At 41.7% G+C, this 22,848-nt stretch overlaps 1 protein-coding gene across 1 annotated transcript in view; it reads right to left on the bottom strand.

Annotated features, from left to right (window-relative positions):
* Nucleotides 1–9,939: 9,939 nt before the first annotated feature.
* Nucleotides 9,940–22,848, bottom strand: part of LOC127545179 (semaphorin-4E-like) — a 70,112-nt gene continuing 57,203 nt past the window's right edge. The window contains exons 11-15 of the mRNA XM_051972287.1: nucleotides 20,115–20,337; nucleotides 19,186–19,301; nucleotides 15,253–15,419; nucleotides 14,435–14,487; nucleotides 9,940–11,910 (exon numbers count right to left, since the gene is read on the bottom strand). Of these exons, the coding sequence (XP_051828247.1) occupies nucleotides 11,222–11,910; nucleotides 14,435–14,487; nucleotides 15,253–15,419; nucleotides 19,186–19,301; nucleotides 20,115–20,337 (1,248 nt within the window). The 3' untranslated portion in view covers nucleotides 9,940–11,221. The remainder of the gene's footprint in view (nucleotides 11,911–14,434; nucleotides 14,488–15,252; nucleotides 15,420–19,185; nucleotides 19,302–20,114; nucleotides 20,338–22,848) is intronic.

Below are 22,848 nucleotides of genomic sequence, written 5' to 3'. Positions count from 1 at the left end.
CCCACCCCACCTCCCTAATTCCTAATTAAAAGAGGACATTCTCTACCTGACTTTTTTTTTTTTTAACCCAATCCTTAATCACTAAACTGGGTATTCTCTCAGTCACACGAGACCTGTTAAAGACCTTAGCTTAAGAAGGTCAAGGTCTCCCATTGCAGCCAAGGCCATCTACATGTGGCCACTGGACCCAGACGGCTCTGAGGCAGGTGGTCTTGCCCAGCCCTCCCTCACTTAAATGCAATTCCCTCACACGTGACAGCATCCTCTCCTGATGTCAACGAGAACGGAGGGCAGACAACAACTTGCACATACCTGCAGGCAAACACAGGCAGCTAGGGGATTCAGTGGACAGCACGCCAGGCTTGCAGTCAGGGAGACCTCAGTCCAAATCTAGCCTCGGACACTTACTAACTGGGCAAATCATGGCCTGAATCCGTTGGATAAGGAAATGGCACTTCAGTGTCTTTGCCAAGAAAACCCCAATGGTGAGCTGTGGTCCACAGGGTCATGAGGATGAGGAAATTGGACATGGCAGAATAACAACAAATATATTTCTCTTGTTAGAGTGTAAACTCTTTGAGGGCAGGTATTGTTTGGTTTTGTATTCCCAGCATCCACAGTCATATAAACAGCTGACATTTTTATAAACATTTTAAGATTTGCAAAACACTTTACATAAATTATTTCATTTGGTCCTTCCTAGGAAGTGGATGCTAGGATTTTGCCCATTTTGCATATGAGTAAACTGAGGTTTTAAGATAAATTAAGCTTATAAGTGTCTGAGTTGATTTGAACCCAGATTTCCCTGAGTATAAGTCTAGCCTCTTTATGGGCAAACAAAAAAAATAATGATAATAAACCACTTTACAGGCTTCAAGAGTCTGATTCTTATCTCTATTCCATCTAAGAATCAAAATGAATATTCTCCAAGTTTCAAATGCTTTCAAATTTCTCCATAGTTTCAAAATATTCCTAGGAGGTTCATTGTCTGTACCTTTCCTTTGATAATTTATCATGCAGAACTTGAGCTATCTCTTCTATTGTTTTCTTGAAATGCATTTTAAATAGGCCACAAAGTTACTTAACTTTTGACAGATTTGTGTTTTGGCTGTTGGCTTTCTCCTCTGGGGCTGTGGACGAGACCATAGGTAGGTTCTGGTCAGTCCTTTCACTGACTAAATCAGGCCTGGAGACGAGACATGTTCCTGTTGTTCAAGATTCAGTCTAGCTAAAAAGAGAGGTTCATCCTTAGGGCTAGCCAGAACACAGAAGAATAATTAGCAGGGTCTGGAAGGGATTTGGATCCAAGGTGCTGACATGGGATGGGACAGACTCAATGATACAGGGGTAAGGGCACTAGTTTAAATCCCACTTCTGACATGCGGGGGAACCTGAACAAATCATTTCTCCGCCCTGAGCCTCAGTTTACGCCTCCCTAAAACCAGAGCGGTAGACAAGCCCTAGGTCTATGATCTGTGGATGATCTAGTCCTTTTTCTCTAAAGTTACTATCCTCTTCCTCTCTTGTATAACTATTATTTTCATATTGTCTTCTCCCTTACAGAATGGGAGAGCCAAAAGAGTAGGGACTATGTTTTTGCTTTTCTTTGTGTCACCATGTCTTAGAACCTGGCACAGAGTGAATGCTTAATCAATGCTGGTTAACTGACTAACAGACTAATCCTGGGATGCTTCCTCTTTTCAGGGATTATTGCTGCTGGGCCTTTTTTCTTGGTTGTCTGGTAACTTTAGATATAGCGTGGTGCAACTGGCCCCGGATCCGGGCTATTGTGCCCTGGGTGGGCTGTTCTTTGCACAACTTTCCACAATCCATTCCTCAGCTTTTTCCCCCAAGGTGAAATAGTTCCCTAGTTCACCATTTACACTGTAAACAGATGATGGATTTTCTCAACACAGCAAGTCATGAAACTGTCTAATAAGGCACTAAAGGGGTTGCACTATATTTGTGAGCAGGTCTTTCCAGAGGATATCATGGATATGTTTATGTATTAAAATAGAGCACCATCATCACACTTGCCAGCATGTTATAGCATAAGGGGCACAGGACTCAGAATCAAAATATATGGCGTCAGACTCCTCACTTCCTACCTCCTGGCTCTGAGATAGACTACAAATTTCAATTTATGAGAGCCCCAATTTCTTTATAAAATATGGCTAATCTTACAAGACTGACCCCACAGGAAAAAATTTTTGAACCTCTCAAGTTGTCAAAGGCCACAGTTGTGACGTAATGTATTGGAAAGTCCCTTGCACACAGTATGAATTCACGAGATTTTAAAGTTGAAAGAGTACTTGGAGAACATTTAGTCTAAACCTTTTCTTTTTTTTTATTTTTAATAGCTTTTTATTTACAAGTTATATGCGTGCGTAATTTTACAGCATTGACAATTGCCAAACCTTTTGTTCCAATTTTTCCCCTCCTTCCCCCCACTCCCTCCCCTAGATGGCAGGATGACCAATACATTAAACCTTTTCTTAAAGAGGAAGAAAGTGTGGCTCAAAGAGAGCAAAAGACTTGCCCAAGATCATTCAGCTAAATAACAATAATTCTATTATTATTGTAGAAGCTTCAATCATTACTGTTATTTAACTTAATACCTTCTGCCTAACGATCCTGTCAGGAAAGAAATGTAAATGTCATCCCCGTCGGACACAAACCAAGGCACAGAAAGGTTACACAAATTGTTCAAGATCACACCTCTAGATGACAAGGATGGAACAGACACTGGAACCCGACGGAACAGTCAAAAGAACTTGACAGGTCCAGCTCTCAGCTTGTCCATTCTAGCTGTGGGACTGTGGGCAACTTAATCTCTCCTAATCTCCATTTCCTCACCGATGAAAAAACCAGGATAATAATACTTGTAAAAATAGAAATGTCAGCGACAACCTCCATCCTCCCTTTCTCTTTCCATCACAACCAACTGCTTTCTGGCTGTTAAGCTGATTTGCTAAAGCTCTCCAGAGAAAAAACAATGGATTGGTATTAGGAGCCTGGAGTTTGGATTTGGGTTTGTGTGACCTTGCCCCAGCTTCTTCATCCATAAAAAGAGAGAGTTAGATTAGATCTAGAGCTCCACGTGTTAGCTCTTGTTTTAAAACCTGTGATATTTTGGCAATGTTTATGTCTGCCTTGATGCTGAGAGCATCTCACACACACACTGTATAACCCATAAGGCAGAGTGACTTGTCCAGGGTCATAAAGCCAGTACTGCCAGAGCCTGGATTGAACCTGTTCTGAGGCCACTTTTCCACCTACCACATCACACGTCCTTTTCTTTCTCTCTCTCTCCACATATCCCATTGTAAATATTGAATATATTTCCCTTATAATTTTTTAAGTTTATAAAATGATAGATTTTGACCTGGAAGAAGCCGTAGAGCCGCCTGAGTTCATTCTCCTCATTTTACAAATAAGAAAATTGAGGGTCTAAGTGGGAAAGTCGCACAGATAACAAATGTCAGACTTTGTAATCAAAACCCAGTGTTCCAAATGTCCTCCAGTAAGTTTTTCAAAGTTTCTTTTCAACAACAGAACTCGTATCTTCCTTTTCCTGCCCCATTTTCTTTGTCCTTCACACACAGAGCATTAGCCACCATCAATGACATGGAGCTGAAAATAAACCGCGTGTAAAGCACCTTGGAAATAGGCCACGTAACTTCCACGTCAACTTACTGACACAGGGCTATCTCTGGAGTACCTCGGAGGCTAATTATCTCACATGGCGAATTAGGGTAATTAGATCTGCAGGAACTGAACTAAAAATCAAGAATTTGGAATCTTGTGAGGGATCTCTTCAGTAGGTTCTAAACTTCGGACCTTGTTCCTTCTGTCTGTCCTCAGAGTGACCACTGGATACATTAACAAAGGGGGTTTTTGACCCTTTTACCAAGATACCAGTTTTTATGGCACAGGGCTGCAATGCAAAGAGCTTTGGGGCACCGGGGTCTGATACAGCGAATGTTGTAGGAGGACCTGCGTTCAAATCTCACCTCAGACATTATTAGTTGTTGGCACTCTATCAGCCTCAATAGTCTTATCTGTACAATGGAGAGAAGACCTACATTGCACAGTTGTCCTGAGGCCCAAACAAGATAATGCATATAAAGTGCTTTGCAATCTTTAAGGTATGATATTAATGTGAGCTGTCATTAAATTTTATAATAATGCAGATATGGGACAATTAGTAGTGTTATAACTACATAATAAAAAGGGAAAACAAACATCTCTGAGGGGAACTAATCCTTTGGGACAGAGTTTCTGTTTCCTATAACATAATCAACTATGCCTGGACAAAGTGAATCATAGAACATCAGAGCTGGGAGGGCCCTTAGAACCCAGGAGGTCAGAGCTGGGAGGGCCCTTAGAACCCAGGAGGTCAGAGCTGGGAGGGCTCTTAGAACCCAGGAGGTCAGGGCTGGGAGGGCCCTTAGAACCTAGGAGGTCAGAGCTGGGAGGGCCCTTAGAACCCAGGAGGTCAGAGCTGGGAGGGCCCTTAGAACCCAGGAGGTCAGAGCTGGGAGGGCTCTTAGAACCCAGGAGGTCAGAGCTGGGAGGGCCCTTAGAACCCAGGAGGTCAGAGCTGGGAGGGCCCTTAGAACTCAGGAGGTCAGGCTGGGAGGGCTCTTAGAACCCAGGAGGTCAGGGCTGGAAGGGCCCTTAGAACCCAGGAGGTCAGGGCTGGGAGGGCCCTTAGAACCCAGGAGGTCAGAGCTGGGAGGGCCCTTAGAACAGGGATGTCAGGGCTGGGAAGGGGCTTCAGAGACCATCTCTTCCTTCTATTTTACAAAGGTAAAAGCTAAGCTCCAAAGAGCATTAGAGTCTTGCTTAGAACAAGTCAATGGCAGATGAGGCTTTTTTTTGTTCAGAGCTTTTTCCTGCCTTACAAAACTGAGCCACATTAGATGGGACAGGCCCATGACCAGTGACATCTGCCTTGCCCTACCTGACAGCCATGCTATGGCTATTCCATCATTTTCTGACCCATTTCATCAGCCTCAGCTCCTGTGGCTCATCTTACTTTCCCAGTCTCCCCAGTGTTCAGTTGCAGACTTACCTCTTTGATCTGGAGGCTCCAGGATTTGCTTTTAGGCCCTGTATCAGTTCCCAGACTTGTTGAACCCCCTAAAATTCTTCACCTAAGGTTAACCCTGTATTTTTTTCTGGCCTGCAGCCTGGGAGGAGAAATAAAGAGGACTTAGTGGTACTTTGCAACAGGATCCTTTAGATTTATACTTATAAATCCTAGAATCCTCAAACTGGAAGGCTTTGGAGAGATCATTAAACCAGCCTTTTGCCTTTAGAGAATGTTATAGTATTTAAATAAAAAATTTCTGATGCTTAAACCACTTAACGGAGAGTCATCCATTAATCTCTTAAAGAACTCTAGGGATGGAGGAGTCCACAATAACCCTTGATTATTCATTATTTTAGTTTATAAAGGATTTTCTAAAAAATTTAGTATAGTTTTAAGCTTTAATAATTTCAGAATTTCTGTAGTAAAATACAGAACTAAATTCTGTAGTTTTAAATGCTACAGATTTATAAAACAGTTAAAATCTGTAAAATATTGATGTTTCTTATTAAAATTCAACTTTACCACTGTTTTATGCTACGGTTATAGCTGATTTTTGAATATTGTATCAATTTCTTAAGCTACTTCTTAATGTCTGAAAAGATTGCATTTGTAATCCTTTCCTTAAAATCATCAAAGAGTAAGGTTTTGATGCATGCATGACAGTTTTGATGAGACCCCACAAGAAAAAATCTAATACAGATAGATCAGCTGGCTAAGGTGCCAAACAAGAGGACCTCCTTTACTGAACCACTTGTCTGAGAAAGTGTCATGAAGAAACTGTCAAACACACTGTGCATAAATGGCAGAGTGTCCCATTTTGTTAAAATTAAAAAAAAAGATTCAAATTCAAAAAATAATTGAGAAATTTAAATAAAATTTTTAAATGAAAATTTGGTAAGCTTGTAACATTTATACATCTTAAGTTATCAAAGTTTTTTTTTTTTATTTTAAAGCTTTTTATTTTCAAAACATGCGCAGTTTTCAACATTCATCCTTGCAATACATTGTGTTCCAAATTTTTCTTCCTCCCTTCCCCCACCCTTTCCCCTAGATGGCAAGCAATCTAATATGTGTTAAATATGTGCAATTCTTCTATACATATCTCCACAATTATCAAGCTGCACAAGAAAAATCAGATTCAAAAGAAAAAATAAGAAAACAAAATGCAAGCAAACAACAACAAAAAGAGTGAAAATGCTATGTTGTGATCCACACTCAGTCCCCACAGTCCTCTCTCTGGGTACAGATGGCTCTCTCCATCACAAGATTATTGGAACTGGCCTGAATCATCTTGCTGTTGAAAAGTCACATCCGTCAGAATAGATCATCATTAATCTTCTTGTGTAAATGTTCTCTTGCTTCTACTCAACTTCACTCGGCATCAATTCATTAAGTCTCTCCAGGCTGAAGTTATTAAAGTTTAAAACAATACTAGGTCTCTGGGGATACCCCAGCTTATGTGATCCTGGGTCTTACTTAGTTGCTTAATATACTTATCAGATTGTCAGACCCCCAAAGTCTATTCGTTTTCACAGCACAGAAATCTGAATCACAGGTTTTATCTCACTGTGCAAATTGTAAAAGATTTTTAAAAATGGGAATAGCTGATGTTGTCATAGGCTCCTAATTGGGCTTCCTGTCTCAAGGCTTTCCAATCCATCTTCCATAGAGCTGCCAAAATAATTTTCCTGAGATATCCATCTGATCATGCTGCTCTCTCATGCAATGATTGGGCCTGTGTGATCAAAAATGCCTTCTGTTTGCCTTCAAAGTCCCTCACAACTGGGCCCCAACCTACATTTTCAGACGTGTGGATTACTCTTTTCACACACTCACACACACACAGACACACACACACACATCTCCTCTCTCTGTCTCTCTCTCTGTCTCTGTCTCTGTCTCTGTCTGTCTCTCTCTCTGTCTCCGTCACTGTGTCTCTCTCTTTCTTTCTCTCTGTCTCTCTCTCTCTGTCTGTCTCTGTCTCTGTCTCTCTCTCTTTCTCTCCCTCCCTCCCCACTCTCTCTTTCTCCCCTCCCCATATTCTCTCTGGCTACCTTTGCATCGACAATTCTCCAGGCTTGGAATGCTCCCCTTCCCCTCTGTCTCTTAAATCCCTTCTGCCAACCTTAGTACAAGCAGCCTCTTCCCTATGAAGCCTTTCCCAGCATCCCAGACTGTGCTCGTACTTCTGCCTGAGATGACCTTGCTTTTATCTACGTGTTTGTGCGTGTCTGTGTGTTGTCCCCCATGGGGCTGGGACTATCTAGGACGGCATCTGGCACATTTTACAAAAGTTGGGGGCAGAGTACGGTTTTCCCTATTGTACCCGTGTGGCAGCGTAGGGGCCGCTCATAGGCCCAAAGCCTCAAATGATCAGCATGGGGGTCTGTTTCTGACCCGGGGGACTAAATGTGCTCCGTCTTGGGCAGCCTGGTGGCCTCCAATCGAAGGGCTCCCCACACTGATGCTGGACACAGTGTGAGCTTCTCATCAGTTTGGCCTCCGGCGGCTCAGAACTCCACCCCCCTCAGCCTCCTCTCCACCAGCTGGCTGCCACCAGTCTCTTTTCTCAGTCTTCCCCTATAGTCTTGATGCTTGTCCCTCTCTCTTTTTTCAAACACTCTCTCCTCCCTGAGTCTTGTCATTTTTTCCTGGTTTTCCTTCTATTTCTCCACCTCCTCTGAGATGCCCCGTGGCCCACCCCCTACTTGTCCATGTCTGGCCCCCATCTGCGGTCTCCTCAGCAGCTGCCCTTGCTCCTGCCCCTCTGTCCACTCCATGGGCTTTTCAGTCTCAGGCTCCTTCCTTCTTCCTAGCCCCAGCCCTGCTTCTGGACATGAGGCGCTGACTGACTGCCCTTTTGCCCCACTCACTGAGGGCTTCCCAGAGCAGAGTTCCTTTTGCTTCTTCCCCCGTACCAGAAGATGCGCTCCTTGACAGCAGGGCCTTCTGGCTTCTGCCCCAGAGCTTATACCCAGTGAATATGGCTTGTTCCTTCTTGCCCCAAACAGAAACCATCCCTCTCCTCCCATATTGCCTCTCTCTGTGGAGGGCAGCACCATTCTTTGTCACCCGGATTTACAAACCAGGAGTCACCGATGCCTTCCTCTTCCTCATCTCTCCATATCTGAATAGTTGCCAAACCTTGTTAGCTCCATTTCTTAACATCTCTTGCACCCCTCCCCTTTTCATAACTGACATTAATACCTTAATCTCATTACCTCTCATTTGGCCTATTATAAGACTCCTAATTGATTTCCCCATCTTCAGCTTTCCCCTTCTCCACCTTCTCCACATAGCTGTTAAAATTGATTTCCCTAAAGCACATCACTCCCTGCTGGCCCCCACGATAAAATTGGCATATAAAGCCTTCATATTTGTACATTATTTTTTTTTCACGAAGCTTATGTTCCTGCCAGACCAACCTAATTACTGGTCCCTGAACAGAGCATTCCATCTCCATTCTTCATGCATTTGCAATCTCTGTCTCTCAGGCCTGGAATATTCTTTCTATGCACCTCTGCTAAGAGAATCCCTAGCATCCTTCAAGGCTCACCCAAGTTTCTTCAAAAATATTTTTCACCCTACTATGATACTTTCAGGAAGTCTTGCAAATGTTGTCCTCCATATTTTTAAAAGGGGGAAAGCTGTGTCTCTGGGAGTATAGTATTACAGTGTCAGCTAGAGGCAGCATTAGCACCCAGACCCCTCTAGACTTCAAGGTCCAGTCATTTCCCCAATGAACCACTCCGTTCATGATTATAGAAAAGAGAGCTTGGGAGCCAACTATGAAAAACATACTCATCACCCTACTTATCCCTCAAATTACTTTGTATTCACTTTTCTATACCATTTTGGCTAGTAGGATATAAGCTCCTTAAAAGCAGGGACTGTTTCATTTTTATTTTTCTCTTTATACTCCAAATGTCTGGCACACAATAGGTGTTTAATAAATGCTGAATCTAATTTTAGGTGCCCTTTGTATTAATGCTATCTAAGTCCGAATTGGCTTTTTGAACCATCACATCACACTAATGGCTCATAGGAACCAACAGCTCATAAAAATCCCAAGGTCGTTTTTAATGATACCCCCTGTACTTGTGAAGGTATAGTAATCTATCTTTATCCCTATTAAGTTACATCTCATTAAACTGGGCTCATCTTATCAACCTGTAAGAATCTCTGACAGTAGCAACTTTCTATTTTTTATAGCTTTTTTTTTTTTTTTTGCTGAGACAATTGGGATTAAGTGACTTGCCCAGGGTCACACAGCCAGGAAGGGTTAAGTGTCTGACAGATTTGAACTCACGTCCTCCTGACTTCAGGGCCGGTGCTCTATCCACTAGTATAACTTATTATATACAAAACATATGTCTGGGTAATTTTTCAGCACTGGCAATTGCAAAACCACCTGTTCCAACTTTTCCCCTCTTTCCCCCCACCCCCTCCCCTGGATGGCAGGTAGTCCCATGCATGTTAAATATGTTAAATCTAATATATGTGTGCATATTTATACAGTTCTCTTGCTGCATAAGAAAACGTGATCATTAGTCCCTTTCTCAGCCTGTTACCTGTGTCTCCTCCTCAGGCCTCCAATCTATCCCACTACAGTTCTGCACTGTGTCCCTCACCCGGAGGCTCCCTGAGGGCAGGCCATGTCCAGCTTCTTTGCCCGAGGACAGCTCTCTGTACCGAGAAGGCTGCGGGTGCTCGCGGGACCTGCCTCCATCAGCCCTCCCCCCCCCCCACGCCTTCCCCTTCCCGGTGTCACCTTACTGAGGAGCTCCCCCCCACCTGCCAAGGCCTCTGCTCTCAGCACGTGCCCACGGGCGCACAGACACTGCTGTGGCTTTGAGTCGATCCCTTTGGCCACTGCCCCGACGTTTCTGGAGGAATCCCTGCAATTGTAGATTGTCTGGTGGTGCTGTTTAAGGTCACCTGGTTGGATAGCTCCCATGTTCCCATCTCTCCAGTTTGCACAAAACTTTCCATTTGTGTGGTGAGGCTGAGGAGGAAGAGCCAGGGCTCCCTCCCTCTCTGCCCTTTTCCTCTCCCACTCCTCTTTTGTGGATGTGTTAATGAACAGCTGGGGAACAGTGAACAGGAGGGAAAAGGGGAAGGAACTGAGCGCAGCGATGGCTGTTTTTAATAAGTTTTGTCAGTGGGCTCCCATTTTGGCAGCCTTTGTTATGGTACACAAGAGCCCTGGCTTGTGGTACACCAGTGTTCTAAGAGGATGATCTGGGTGACTCAGAAACGAAGAAAGAAGCATGATTTCCCTCCAATGCAAGAAATCTGTTTATAATGGCCGAGTGCAAAGTTATATTGAAAGTTGCCCTTTTTCCTCTTGTCTTTTCCTTTTGTCTTTCTTTCTTTCAAGAAGTCTGGGGACCTGGCAGCCAGCCCCGCTTTTTTTTCCCCAATCAAAATCCCAGGCACTGAACAGACTAGGAAACATCTGCTTCCCAGGCGGCTCAAAAATGGGAGAATGTGAACTATGTGTACAGGAAACAGAACAGAGCATTTTTTAACCCTTTTCGAGGCTGAGCTAAGGCAAGCCACCAGTCCTAGGCCTTCTCTGGAGAAGGCCAGTGAAAACCTCTGTTTTATAGCCACAGAATTCGGGAAAGGCCCCTGGTGGTTCCGGAGTTCTGAGATACAGACCCTCCCCACGGGTCACTTCTCTACCACCTGAAGACTCACAGAATACTTGCCTCATAGCAATACTCTCAGGAAGTCTTGCAAATGTTGTCCTCCATATTTTTAAAAGGGGGAAAGCTGTGTCTCTGGGAGTACAGTGTCCCATTAAATGCTAGAGGCAGCATTAGCACCCAGACCCCTCTAGACTCCAAGGTCCAGTCATTTCCCCAATGAACCACACTCCGTGACATAATTATAGAAAAGAGAGATTGGGAGCCAACTCTGAAAAACATTTTTAATTCTCTTTCTCTCTCATTTCTGTCTCTCTTTTTATTTTTTGCAAATCTGAAGATGTTTTAAAGATCAGGCTGTGTGCCAGAAAATGAGTCCCGGCTTGCTAGTGCCTTGTGGAGGAGCAGGGCCTCCTTGCCCGGCTCCGCCCTGGGGGGACCAGGCCCCCTCATCTCCCTCCCTCCCGCTCACTCACTGCACCCGGGCCGCACTGTTGCAGGCACTGGCGTTCCTAGAGTCCCCCTCCGAGGAAGGGAGGACAAGGGGCATCAGAGAGGAGGAGCTGTTGACAGCTAAGGTCGCCTGCTTCCGAGGGCTCGACTCCTCGGCTTCTGAGGGAGGCTCTCCCAAGCTATCTAATTTTATTGTATTTGCGGCTTTTTCTTGGACCGTAGAGCGCAGACACACGAGCCCTTTGACAAAATTCCAAGACAACAAGGAGAAAAAGAGAAAGGCGAACAACGAGATGAATATCTTGGAGAGGATCTTCTCGTTCTGGGCTCCCCAGTGGGCAGGGTCCCTGTATTTTCTGGAATCGGACTTAAAGCTCGGAGGGGCCGTCTCGGCTTGTGGCCACTCTGAGCCGCCTTTCACTAAGCTCACCAGGCTCTCGGACCAAAGGTTAAGGACGTAGCTTTCCACAGTGGTGAACAGCTCTCTCCCACCGACTCTTTCCACTGACTGGCAGTCGTAGCGTCCGGAATCCGCCTCCGTTATATTAAACACCAGCAGTCCTTGGCGATAGAGAAGATACTTTGTTTCTTCCGCCTGGAGGCGCTTCCCGTTGAAGAGCCACAGGGTGGAGGCCAGGTTGGACGCAGGGAAGCACCTCAGCTGGCTGCTCTGCCCGGCGGCCACGATGACATTTTGAATGGGCCTGTCTGAAAGCAAGCAGGAAGGGAAGAGTTGCAGAAAAGGAAGAGTTTAACCGGAGTGCAAATAACGAAACACAATCTGTTAATACAAGATAAGCCCCCCGGTTTGGGGCACACTGGAATGTGGTAGAGTTAAAGCTGTTCATTAGACATTCTTTCACTTGGTACTTGGGGAAAGGAGCGATGGTGGCAGCGGAACAAGGACAGTTGTGGGGAAGAAAGGGGAGGCACAGAGGACAATCTGAGTGAGAATGCAATACAGCCAGGAATGGGGGCAGCCCCTTCTCCAGAGACCCCCCCCCCCCTCGGCAAACCCTCCGCTGCATCAGGACTGATAAGCCCTTGGAAATAGGGCTGGGTGGGAAAGTAAGACTATAGCACGCGGCACATGTACCGCGGAAGAGTGGGTTGTAAATAGCAATGTGTATTCCTTTGGATGTTACTCCTGGGACAAATCTCAGAGGGTCCCACCCTAGTTGCGGCTCTGGGCAGTGCTTCAGAGGAAGCCAGGGGGCGCCATAGTGCCCAGAAGCTGGGCCTGGCGTCAGGAAGCCCCGATCCGGCCTCAGGCACCGACTGGCTGGGGGCACTGGGCAGGTCCCTCCCCGTTTGCCTTGGTTTCCTCACCTGTGAAATGAGGAGTACAGTAGCACTCAAAGGGTGTCGTGAGGGTCAATACTGTAGTGTCTGGCCCACGGGAGGTGCCGCTTAACTGTGTATCTCCTTCCCCCAGAGATCCCAGGAAATACCAGGCTTAGAACCCTACTGAGTTCACAAAGTTCTGAGTTAAAAAGAAATCAAACAAAACAAAGCCCTGGGACCTACAGAACTTAAATTTAAATCAAAACGAAACAACAACTTCCCTTCGGAAAGTGACCTGTTGACCGCCTGATAGAAGAGAGAGCGTCTGACAAGTGGAGGAACCGGCAGCCTCCCGAGCCTGACTGTAAGCACTCCCTCGTGGGGAGCTCCAAACCAGCACTATCTCCTTGCCATTGCAAGCATCCTCTAACTCTCCCTAAGGCTGCTGAAACAGGAGGGCCCAGATTCACCCCGAAAAGCATTTCTGCAGCGGGTGGGATGGGGATGGGTGTGAGTGACCAAACAGGGACCTAAGGCAGGTCTGTTGGAGAAGGAGAAATAAACTTACTGTTTTAATTAATGTCTTGATACTGATGCTTTATATCTATAAAAAATTCACCTGCTAATTGCATGAGAGCAGCAGCTGAGCTCAGGAAAGCAGGTGTGGTACTAGCATTCCTCAAGGCCAGTCTATCGTGGGGAGAAAGACTGGGCCATTCTGAAAAGCCTCCCACACAAACTCAGGAGAACTCCTCTCTGCCCAGGGCCAGCCGAGGAGGTGAGCTTGGGTGAGGAGAGAATCTGGCCTGATCCTCGGGGATGCCCCCGCAGGCCCAGATGCCGCCTTTTAGAGTCCGGAAGCACCTCTTTCCTAGAACTCTAGTTAGACTCTTCCTTGGAAGACACTGGGAGGGAGCCTTATATCTGGGCTGGTTTCTTGAAAAATGCCCCCCAACCTGTATGTGCCAAAATGTTTGTGGCAGCCCTGTTTGTAGTGGCTAGAAGCTGGAAAATGAATGGATGCCCATCAATTGGAGAATGGCTGGGTAAATTGTGGTATATGAATGTTATGGAATATTATTGTTCTGTAAGAAATGACCAGCAGGATGAATACAGAGAGGACTGGCGAGACTTACATGAACTGATGCTAAGTGAGATGAGCAGAACCAGGAGATCATTATACACTTCGACAACGATATTGTATGAGGACATATTTTGATGGAAGTGGATTTCTTTGACAAAGAGACCTAACTGAGTTTCAATTGATAAATGATGGACAAAAGCAGCTACACCCAAAGAAAGAACACTGGGAAATGAATGTGAACTATCTGCATTTTTGTTTTTCTTCCCGGGTTATTTATACCTTCTGAATCCAATTCTCCCTGTGCAACAAGAGAACTGTTCGGTTCTGCAAACATATATTATATCTAGGATATACTGCAACATATCCAACATATAAAGGACCTGCTTGCCATCTAGGGGAGGGGGTGGAGGGAGGGAGGGAAAAAAAATCGGAACAGAAACGAGTGTCAATATAAAGTAATTATTAAATAAAAATTAAAAAAAAAAAAGAAGAAAAATGCCCCCCAGTGGGCAGAGCTCCGTGGGCTCTTCAGCAGCAGGGGAAGGCTCAGTAGTGAAGACAACCTTCCCATCCTTCCTGGGGAGAGCTGTCAGCGCAGGGGGTCACATTTGGGCCCTCTGTCTCAAGAGCAGCGCTTTGCAGCTCCAGAGCCCGCAGGGGCAGCAGGCACAGGGCTCGGCGCTGACCTGATCGTCTCCAAGCCTGCTTCTAAATTCTGGTTACCCAGGAGGACAGTTATTGGAAAAGTGACAGACAGGGGACCCAGGAGGATCCAGGAGGACAGTGATAGACAGAGGGTAGACAGAGCAGCCCACTGGCACAAGTGGAGCATTTCACACCAGCTACAACCAAGTTTTTACCTACCCACTTCAGGACATTCTGAAATATCTCCACTTTTAATATTCTGAATTAAAACCCTAAAAAGAAAATCAGAAAAAAGTATCCATTTGTGCATTCATTTTTCCTTCAGAGAAGTAATGTGCTTCACAGTGACATGGTGGCACAGGGGACAGAGCGCAGAATTCAGCAGGACTGGTGAGACTCAGGTGTGCTTCTGAACCTGGACTATGACACCATCTTTCTGGGCCTCTGTCTCCTCCTCAGTCAAATGAGGGGATTAGATTTGGGGACACAAAGGTCCCTTCTGTTCTAAATTATCATGCTACCAAAAATAATTCTCAGATTTCACCAGAGTCCCATAAATAGGGAATAATTCCAATCCAGGTCTTCTTGCCTCCAAATCTAGCTTGGTGCCTTACCTTTAGCTTCCAGAGTGTTTTGGGGGTGGACACTAATCACAAGATCCTTACAAGCACCTATGAATGCTCAAGTGATTGTACCGGATAGATCAGAAGATTCTCATGTTCCCCTCGGGACCTGTCTCTCACTAGCATCTGACCCCAAGGGGTCACTCAGCCTTTTTTTCCCCTCTTTCCTCAGTTGTAAAATGGAGTTAATAATTAATACTCTCTCTCCTTCCCAGGACTGTTGTTCAGAGACTCTTTGTAAATCATTCAGTGCTATGGGAACATAAGCTGGTATTATTAACTAAGTAAAACATTCTCCTTAGTTTCTCTCTAGAATTCTTTTTATCTTTTTTCTCTCTCTCTTTCTTGGAATAGATCAGTAAAATCCATTTACAATAAAAGCTTTTGTTTTTTTCTCTGTGTATCCTGACTTACTCAGAGTGGTTAGTATAGTCCATTGCAGAAACACACTGGCTCTGGTTCTGGGACCAAGCACAGTACGGGTCTCGAGCCAAGATGCAATCCAGACAGTGCTGGTGTCGGCTGCACACAGCCACGGGGACCTGAACCACCCGACTAGATGATGCTAAATACAGCATGCCCTGTAAATATGAAAAAAAAAAAACCCAGATCAGGCCTTTTCTTGATTGTGGGATGTTGGGTGTTGGTCAAGGGCCTTTGAGGAAAACTTGGACACAAGGTTATTGCTCATATTAAAAATATACCATTAAATAATGTAATATCTTAAAATAATGGAAAATTATTTTGCCATAAAATGACAAAAGGGATAATTTTAGAGAAACCTGGGAAGATTTATATGAAGCTACTACAGAACAAAGTAAGCAGGAAGAAAATACAATAACATTATAAAGAAAAAATAACTGAAAAGCTGGAGAGCGTTGGATCAATGCAATATGGTGATAAAGTCTACTATTTCCCACCTCCTGCAACAGACCAGATAATGGACTGAAGGTGCAGAATGAGACATACATATATTTCTGCATATGGCTAATATGTTTTGCTTAATAGTACTTATTTGCTACAAGGCTTATGCTTCTCTATTCTTTCTTTTGTTGTGGGAAGGGCTTAAAATAATTAAATAAAAATTTGAAATCTCTCTCCACAGATGTGTTGCGTCAAGAACTACATAGCTGGTTAGAGAACTGTGTTATTAACAGTCACGCAAATCAATTCAATGTGCCTTTATGAAGTGCCTGCCTGATATGTGTAGGACCCCAGGGAGAGAGACAAAAATGAAAAATAAGGTCAATAAGGGTCAAATAAAATCATCATGACTTATTTCTATGATCATCAAGTTAACTTAGCTTAATTACAGAGCCTCAGCCTCTGACTCTGGTCAGCTCCTGACCTTGCCCTGAGGAACCAACCACTCTGTTGATTATAAAGGAGAGTAAAGAGAGAACATAGGGATGAATCAGAATAAATCTGTCCCCATGACCTGAAAAATTACAAAAATTTGATGCTAGCATGATGGTGGGTCAGCAGCACATACACATAAGGATAGGACATAGTTATTACATTTATGTTTCATAATGCAAATAGAAAAGGCTGCTTCAGTTTTGCAAGGCTGTAGATAGGGCCCACCTTCTCACTTGGGCCCAGGAAATGATTCTAGCCCACTCTGACTTATCACTCTCTGGCTTCCCAAAGTCATTTCCAGGTATTTTCCCTCTCCATTTCTCCCCAGAACCCACGATGACTTCTGGTCCTGACTTTTACCCACCATTTTTCACACTGAATCTATAAGAGATTTTTCACATTCCAAGTTAGTGTTTTTCTACCTTGTCTATGTTTTGTTTTCACTTAGCTATGAATTGTAGATCAGCAAGTGATCACGGATTTAGAGATGGAAAGAAGTTCAGAGGTCATCAAGTACAAACTATCAATTTACAGAGGAGGAAACTAAGGCCAGAAGGATTGACCCAGACCACATTACTCCTGCATATCTGAAACCTGATTCAATTTCAGGCCTTTGAATTCCAAGTGCAATATTATTCACTAAGCACCCACATCTTTCCAAAGACTCTCACTTCTTTGAGGGCAGGAGATATTAAAGTGTGTTTCTTTGTCTCTCCAGTACTTAAGCACAGGACTTTGACCAAATGAGACACCTGGTAAGTGTTTGTCAAACTGAATTAGTGTTATCTGATTTAATGCCAGACTTGTTTTTTTTCTTTCCACACATTGCAAGATATTCAGCAAAGATTTCTGGATGATTAATCCCTCTGCTTTGTTTTTCTCCCTTCTTTGTTCTTCCACTTTCTTCCTGCTTCCTTCTTATAAATTGATAAGACTATAGTAGTACTGAACTCTACAGGTCCAAGCTTTCAAGACCACAGAGATTACTAATCTCTGCTTGCTGGATTTCTGACATTAACTTGGTCTCAAAATGCTTAGAAGACTGAATTATATAGCTGGAACTCAGAAATGCTGGTCTATGGGTTGTTGGGGTGAACTCCTCCGAGCATAAGCAGACATTGGGCAAATTTTGGAAAAAGAGAAGAAATGATTCTGTTTTTATATTAAAACAATCCAGTACACGATCCATACTTTGGATACAGACATCATTTAAAAATCAATAGTTTAGAGGAGAAACATTATTAACATAATATTTTCCCACAGAATTCCTACTCACATCGTATAGAACACCAGAGGTCTACAGAACATAGCTTAGGAAATATCTAAATAACAACAATAAAGTAACTTCGATTCAATAAGTAGTAGGCACCTATTACGTACAAGGCATCAAAATCCGTGGATCCAAGACCAAAAACGAAACAGTCATTGCCCTCTTGGAGTTTATACTCTATTTGGGCATATTCTCAATATGCACACAAATGAATAAATGAAGCTCTTTTGTGAAAGGAGAGAACATAAACAACTGTTGGACTCATGGAAGGCTTCAGAGAGAAGATGATACCTGAGACAAACCTGAAAACATTCGCATGAGGAACAGAGAGAGGAAGGAAATAGAAGAAAGTACGCTTCATTCTGTAGTCTGAGAGCATTATCTTTCTATCTGGAAGTGATAGCACGCCGAGTCTTTTGGATTCAATATCCTTTGCTTATTGTGGTGATCAGTTACTAAGTCTTTCAAAGTTGATTATCTTTACAATATTGCTATTGTTCTTCTGGTTCTACTGACTTCACTTTGCATCAGGTAGTGACATGTTTAGATTTACACCTCACATCATTGATTTTGGCAGCAACATGGAGAACGGACTGGAAAGGGAGGAGCACAGAATCAAAGGCCATTACATTAGTTGAAGCTGCAAGAGGTAATGAGGGCATGAGTGTGATAAGAGTGGTGGTTGTGTGAGCAAAAAGAAGACAGATACTAGAAATGTTATACTTAACAAGACTCTGAATAAAGTGTGTTTCTATCAGCTGGGAATGGTTGAATAAATTGTAGAAAGTAATGGATTATCATTGTGCTATAAGAAATGATGAATGTGAGAAATTTAGAGAAACATGAAGAGGTTTATGTTAATTGATATAGATTAAAATAAGAAATAAGAAAAACCAGAAGAATGATATATACAATGATTATGACCATTAAATAATAACTTTACTAAAAGAAAATCAAACCCCAAATAAGTTAAGAATCAATAACAATATAAAATCGGACAGTCGTTTTTAAACATTGACTTAAAAAAGTCAATGTTCTGATTTGTTTTGCTTAACTATATAAATTTAATACAAGAAGGTTTCCATTTGAGGAAGTAGAAGGGAAGTTAGGTTAATGGTTTTGACAGACAATAGAAGAGAAAAGAGCTCCAGTCTCTGCAGTTCTGGAGCAGTGAATTGAATTCACATATTCTTCCATATGTGTGCCTGAATTCTACTGTACTATTTGTACATGAATATTTGTTTCATGGATATTGTGTTTTTGTGGCAAAGTTGTCCCAGGTTTCTGTGGGAAAATAAACTGTTATCTTTATAAATGTGGCTAAGAATGAATATAATCTAATGGGAAATATATATATCAGTGGAGGCTTGAAAGCTAATGTTCTACAAGGGCTTATACCTTAGACAGCTGAAGAAGTAACTGCTTTCAGGATAGTCTACATGATGTGCTACCTTACTTAAAAACAAAATTTATTAAATAAGCAAAAGGACTTCCCAGAAATAATAAAGATGATCTTGTTACTTAAAATCCCAAGGAAGAAAGAACAAAGAGAATAGTAGACATTCTGCAGTATATCCTCAGAGAAGAAAAGAAATTATAGATTCTGTAATAGACAGGTTTTCAATGACTAGAGTGAAAAGCACCAAATAACAGTCAGGTGGGTAAGAGGCTAATGGTACACAGTACAATCATGATTTTAAAGTAGGAACTGGACTTACTTTTTCTGCAGATAATTTGAGAGATTGCACAGATTCTGGTGTCTGGAACAGTTGCAACTCCTCCACAATGAACATGTCCCCATCACAATTGAAAGCTTTGTGCAAATAGCCATTGTCTACATAATACCAAATGCATTTTAAGATAAACAAATAGGCATTAAGCATATGATAGTTTTTAATGTCACTGAAATTCACAAATTTATATTAAAGCAAAACTTTAGAAGGAAGCTTCATAGTCATGGTGTATATTATCTTTCTGTTTCTTCTTTTTTATTTTACTCTGTATCAGTTAACATAAGTCTTCCAGTTGCACATGTTTAACATATATTGGATTACTTGCTGTCTAGGGGAAAGGGGGGAGAGACAGTGAAAAAATTTGGAACACAAGGCTTTGCAAGGGTGAATGCTGAAAACTATCTTTGCATGTATTTTGAAAATAAAATAAACTATTATTAAAATATTACAGTGGACTACATATTTATTTTGTTTTAAAATGTATAGTACATATGTTTTATTGTAAAAACAAAACCTGTAAATCTTCTCATATTTCTCTGAATTTCTCACCTTCAACATTTATTAAAACACAATGATGATCCATCACACCCATATGCCACAGTTTATGGGGACACATTTTGTTTAGTCTTGCTAAATGTAACATGTCTAGTATCTGTCTTCTCTATGCTACTCACACAACCACACTGACCATGAATCCTGACCCCATTAGAATTAAAAAAAAACTATTCCTTTCTTTTCTTTCTTTTTTTTTTATTATAAAACTATTCCTTTCAATGGTTGGTATAGCCAAAAGAGTAGGAATTTAGTTAAAAATTCTTTTTGTATTAAGTAGCATCAAAATTATTTTCATGTGGCTGTGAAAATCTCTTTAGATCAAGGCTTTCTATTCCATTCTCCTCCAAAGAATCACTTACCTGTGGCTAGGAATAAAACATCATAGCTTCTTTGATCGAGACCAATTCTTCTGTCTACTACAATCTTAGTATAAACTGAGCCTCTTTTCAGTAACACAGGCACACCCCCAATTGGATGAAGGGCATTGTGCAATAATGGGTGGTCTCTCACAAACTGTAAGGTTTTATCAGGCAAATCAAGAGAAGTGTTAAATCCAATGCTCCGAGCAAAATTATTAATACACTAGAAAAAGTACAAGAGATGTATAATTACAACTAATTATCTTATTTTGCAACTGTTCAAAACAAGATGCCTACATTTGGAAAGGTCTAACTTCTAGAAAAGAAACAACATTTATCATATGGAATATTCAGTAAAATCTTACAAGTTACAAGCATTTATTGCTTCATAAAATGAGAACTGAAATAAAGGTAAATCAAATGCAGATGAGTAGGCCTGTAAACATAAACCCTGCTGTCAGATTTTGTAGGCCTTTTTTTTCTCTTTAAGAAAGAAGACAGGGGGTGAGGGGCAGGAGACAGAAGACAGGTCTGGAGTCAGGAGACTTCAAACACTTACTGGCCGTGTGACCCTGAGAAAGTCACTTAAGCCTGATTGCCAAAAATGAAAAGAAAAAGGAAGAATGATAAAAATTCAAACATATATGTTTGGTATCCAGGACAAGACTTGACCTGGTTACAGTTCAGATCTCTCACTTGCCATATGATGCTGAGCAAAACATTTAATCCTTCTTAGTCTAAAAGAAATGGTTTGGATCATATAATTTCAAGTGTACTTTCCTATTCCAAAAGTCTCCAAGCCAGGGATTTTAAGAAAAGTTTAACATACATCTCCCCTTGTAAACTAAAGGGGAAATCTTGTGTTATTGTCTTTGAATGAAATGATGTCAAAGAATTTCAAAACTTCACTGGAAAGGACCTTGGGATCATCTGGTCCAACCCACCTCCAAGAGTCTTTCCAATTCAAAATTCTGTGAACAGGAATAACCATTACAATAATGATAAGAAGGGTGTCTACATAAAAAGTTAGCAACTTTATCAGGCACTACTGAAGGTCTGCTCATAGGAAAGACTGAAACAATTCCTTAGTCATGAAAGTTTCTGGAGATAAGACTAAAAGTTTGTGAATGCCTCTATCCCCTTGGTACTCCATGATTTCAAGGAGGGGGGGGTCCAACTATGAGAGTTTGGAAAACCAGGTAGGGTATTTTGGTAGCTCAAGAAATCTTGCAGGTAATAGGACAGTGGGGGCAGTGGGAGGTAGAGCAATGAAGAAAGAGTTGCAAAGGGTAAGAGAAATTAAGATTATACAAGCCTCTTCACTAAAGCAAGAACACACTTGGATTGGTGTAAGACCTTAGGCAATAGGGATATAGGAAGAAAAGCCATCTTAGAAATATTGGTTCAAAATAGTTGTGCTATTTATTTCTCAGGGACATGCTTCCCCAGGTTAAGAGCAAACAAAGACTTCTTTATAGTTTTCCATAACTAGTAACAAAAAAAACCCCACAACAACTAGGAATAATAATAATAATAGTAAAGAATATTTTAAAATACAGTGAATTAGATTAAATTAGATTAGATCAGTAGACAATCAACCACAACAGTGTTGTTTTCTATTCTGGGAAATCAAGATTCAAGAACACTTTACAGATATCCTTTTGATACTTCAGTAAATATAAAGCCCCTGAATGGAGTCCAGGAAGACCTTGTTCAAATTGGTTTCTGCTCTACAATGAACACTTAATTGAGTTCATAATAACTCTTTTATTCTGAGCAAGTCAGTGGAAGAAACAAGATTCATGTCTATTTTGGAAGTATTTTGAGTGTAAAAAGTATACTTTTAATCTGTAAATGTTGACTAAAATATATAAAATAAATGTGATCTTAATATGTAAACCAAGGGAAAAGAAAGAGAACTGTAGTCCAATATCATTAATGAATTAATTTTAGATAAAACCTGGAAAAAACCTATGACAATTTATTAAAAAAATCATTCACAGGAATTAAATTGGGATTATATCAGGGATACAAGGAAGGTTCAACATCAGGAAAACAAAGAATATAACCATTTTAAAATAAAAGTGTCTAAAACCATATGTGGTTATCAATGAATGTAGAAGAGGTCATTGACAACACTCATTTATACAATACTCACTTCTAACTCGATTCCATCAATTAGGCTGACATTCTAAGTTCTATATTCTAAATTACTTTTGACTTTTTTGGGGGGGATTATTTTTTAAACTTCTGACCAGCTATCTTATCATGCTGCAGATTCCTTCCTTTGTGTGGTTCCCTCCTCTAAAGAGAAAACCCAAGTCATGTACATGTTTAACCCTGCCCTCCTCCTAATTCTTTGAACTTTTGCATCATGTCCCACCCACCATTTGGCACAGTGCCTAGATGTCAATCAGATCACAGTGAGTATTTAATAAATGTTTTATTTAATGCCCAAATCCCTCAAATATAAGGCATCATGGAACCTTAAAATATTTTAAGAAAGACTTATCTAAAATCAAAAGCTAGCATCATGTTTTGGGGAAAGACTAAAAATTTTTCTAGTAATATGAGTAAAACAAGGATGCCATCCTTCTCTGATCTTATTTAAAATAAATCCAGAAATGCCAGGAACAATAATAAGGCAAAAGGGAGAAATTAAAGGTATAAAGATAGGCAAAAAGAAAATGTTATCCCTATTTGCTAATGACTTGATAGTTTACTTAAAAATCTT

Source organism: Antechinus flavipes, chromosome 1 (genome assembly GCF_016432865.1).
Source record: "Antechinus flavipes isolate AdamAnt ecotype Samford, QLD, Australia chromosome 1, AdamAnt_v2, whole genome shotgun sequence".
NCBI lineage: Eukaryota > Metazoa > Chordata > Mammalia > Dasyuromorphia > Dasyuridae > Antechinus > Antechinus flavipes.
This window is presented reverse-complemented; position numbering and strand designations above follow the sequence as displayed.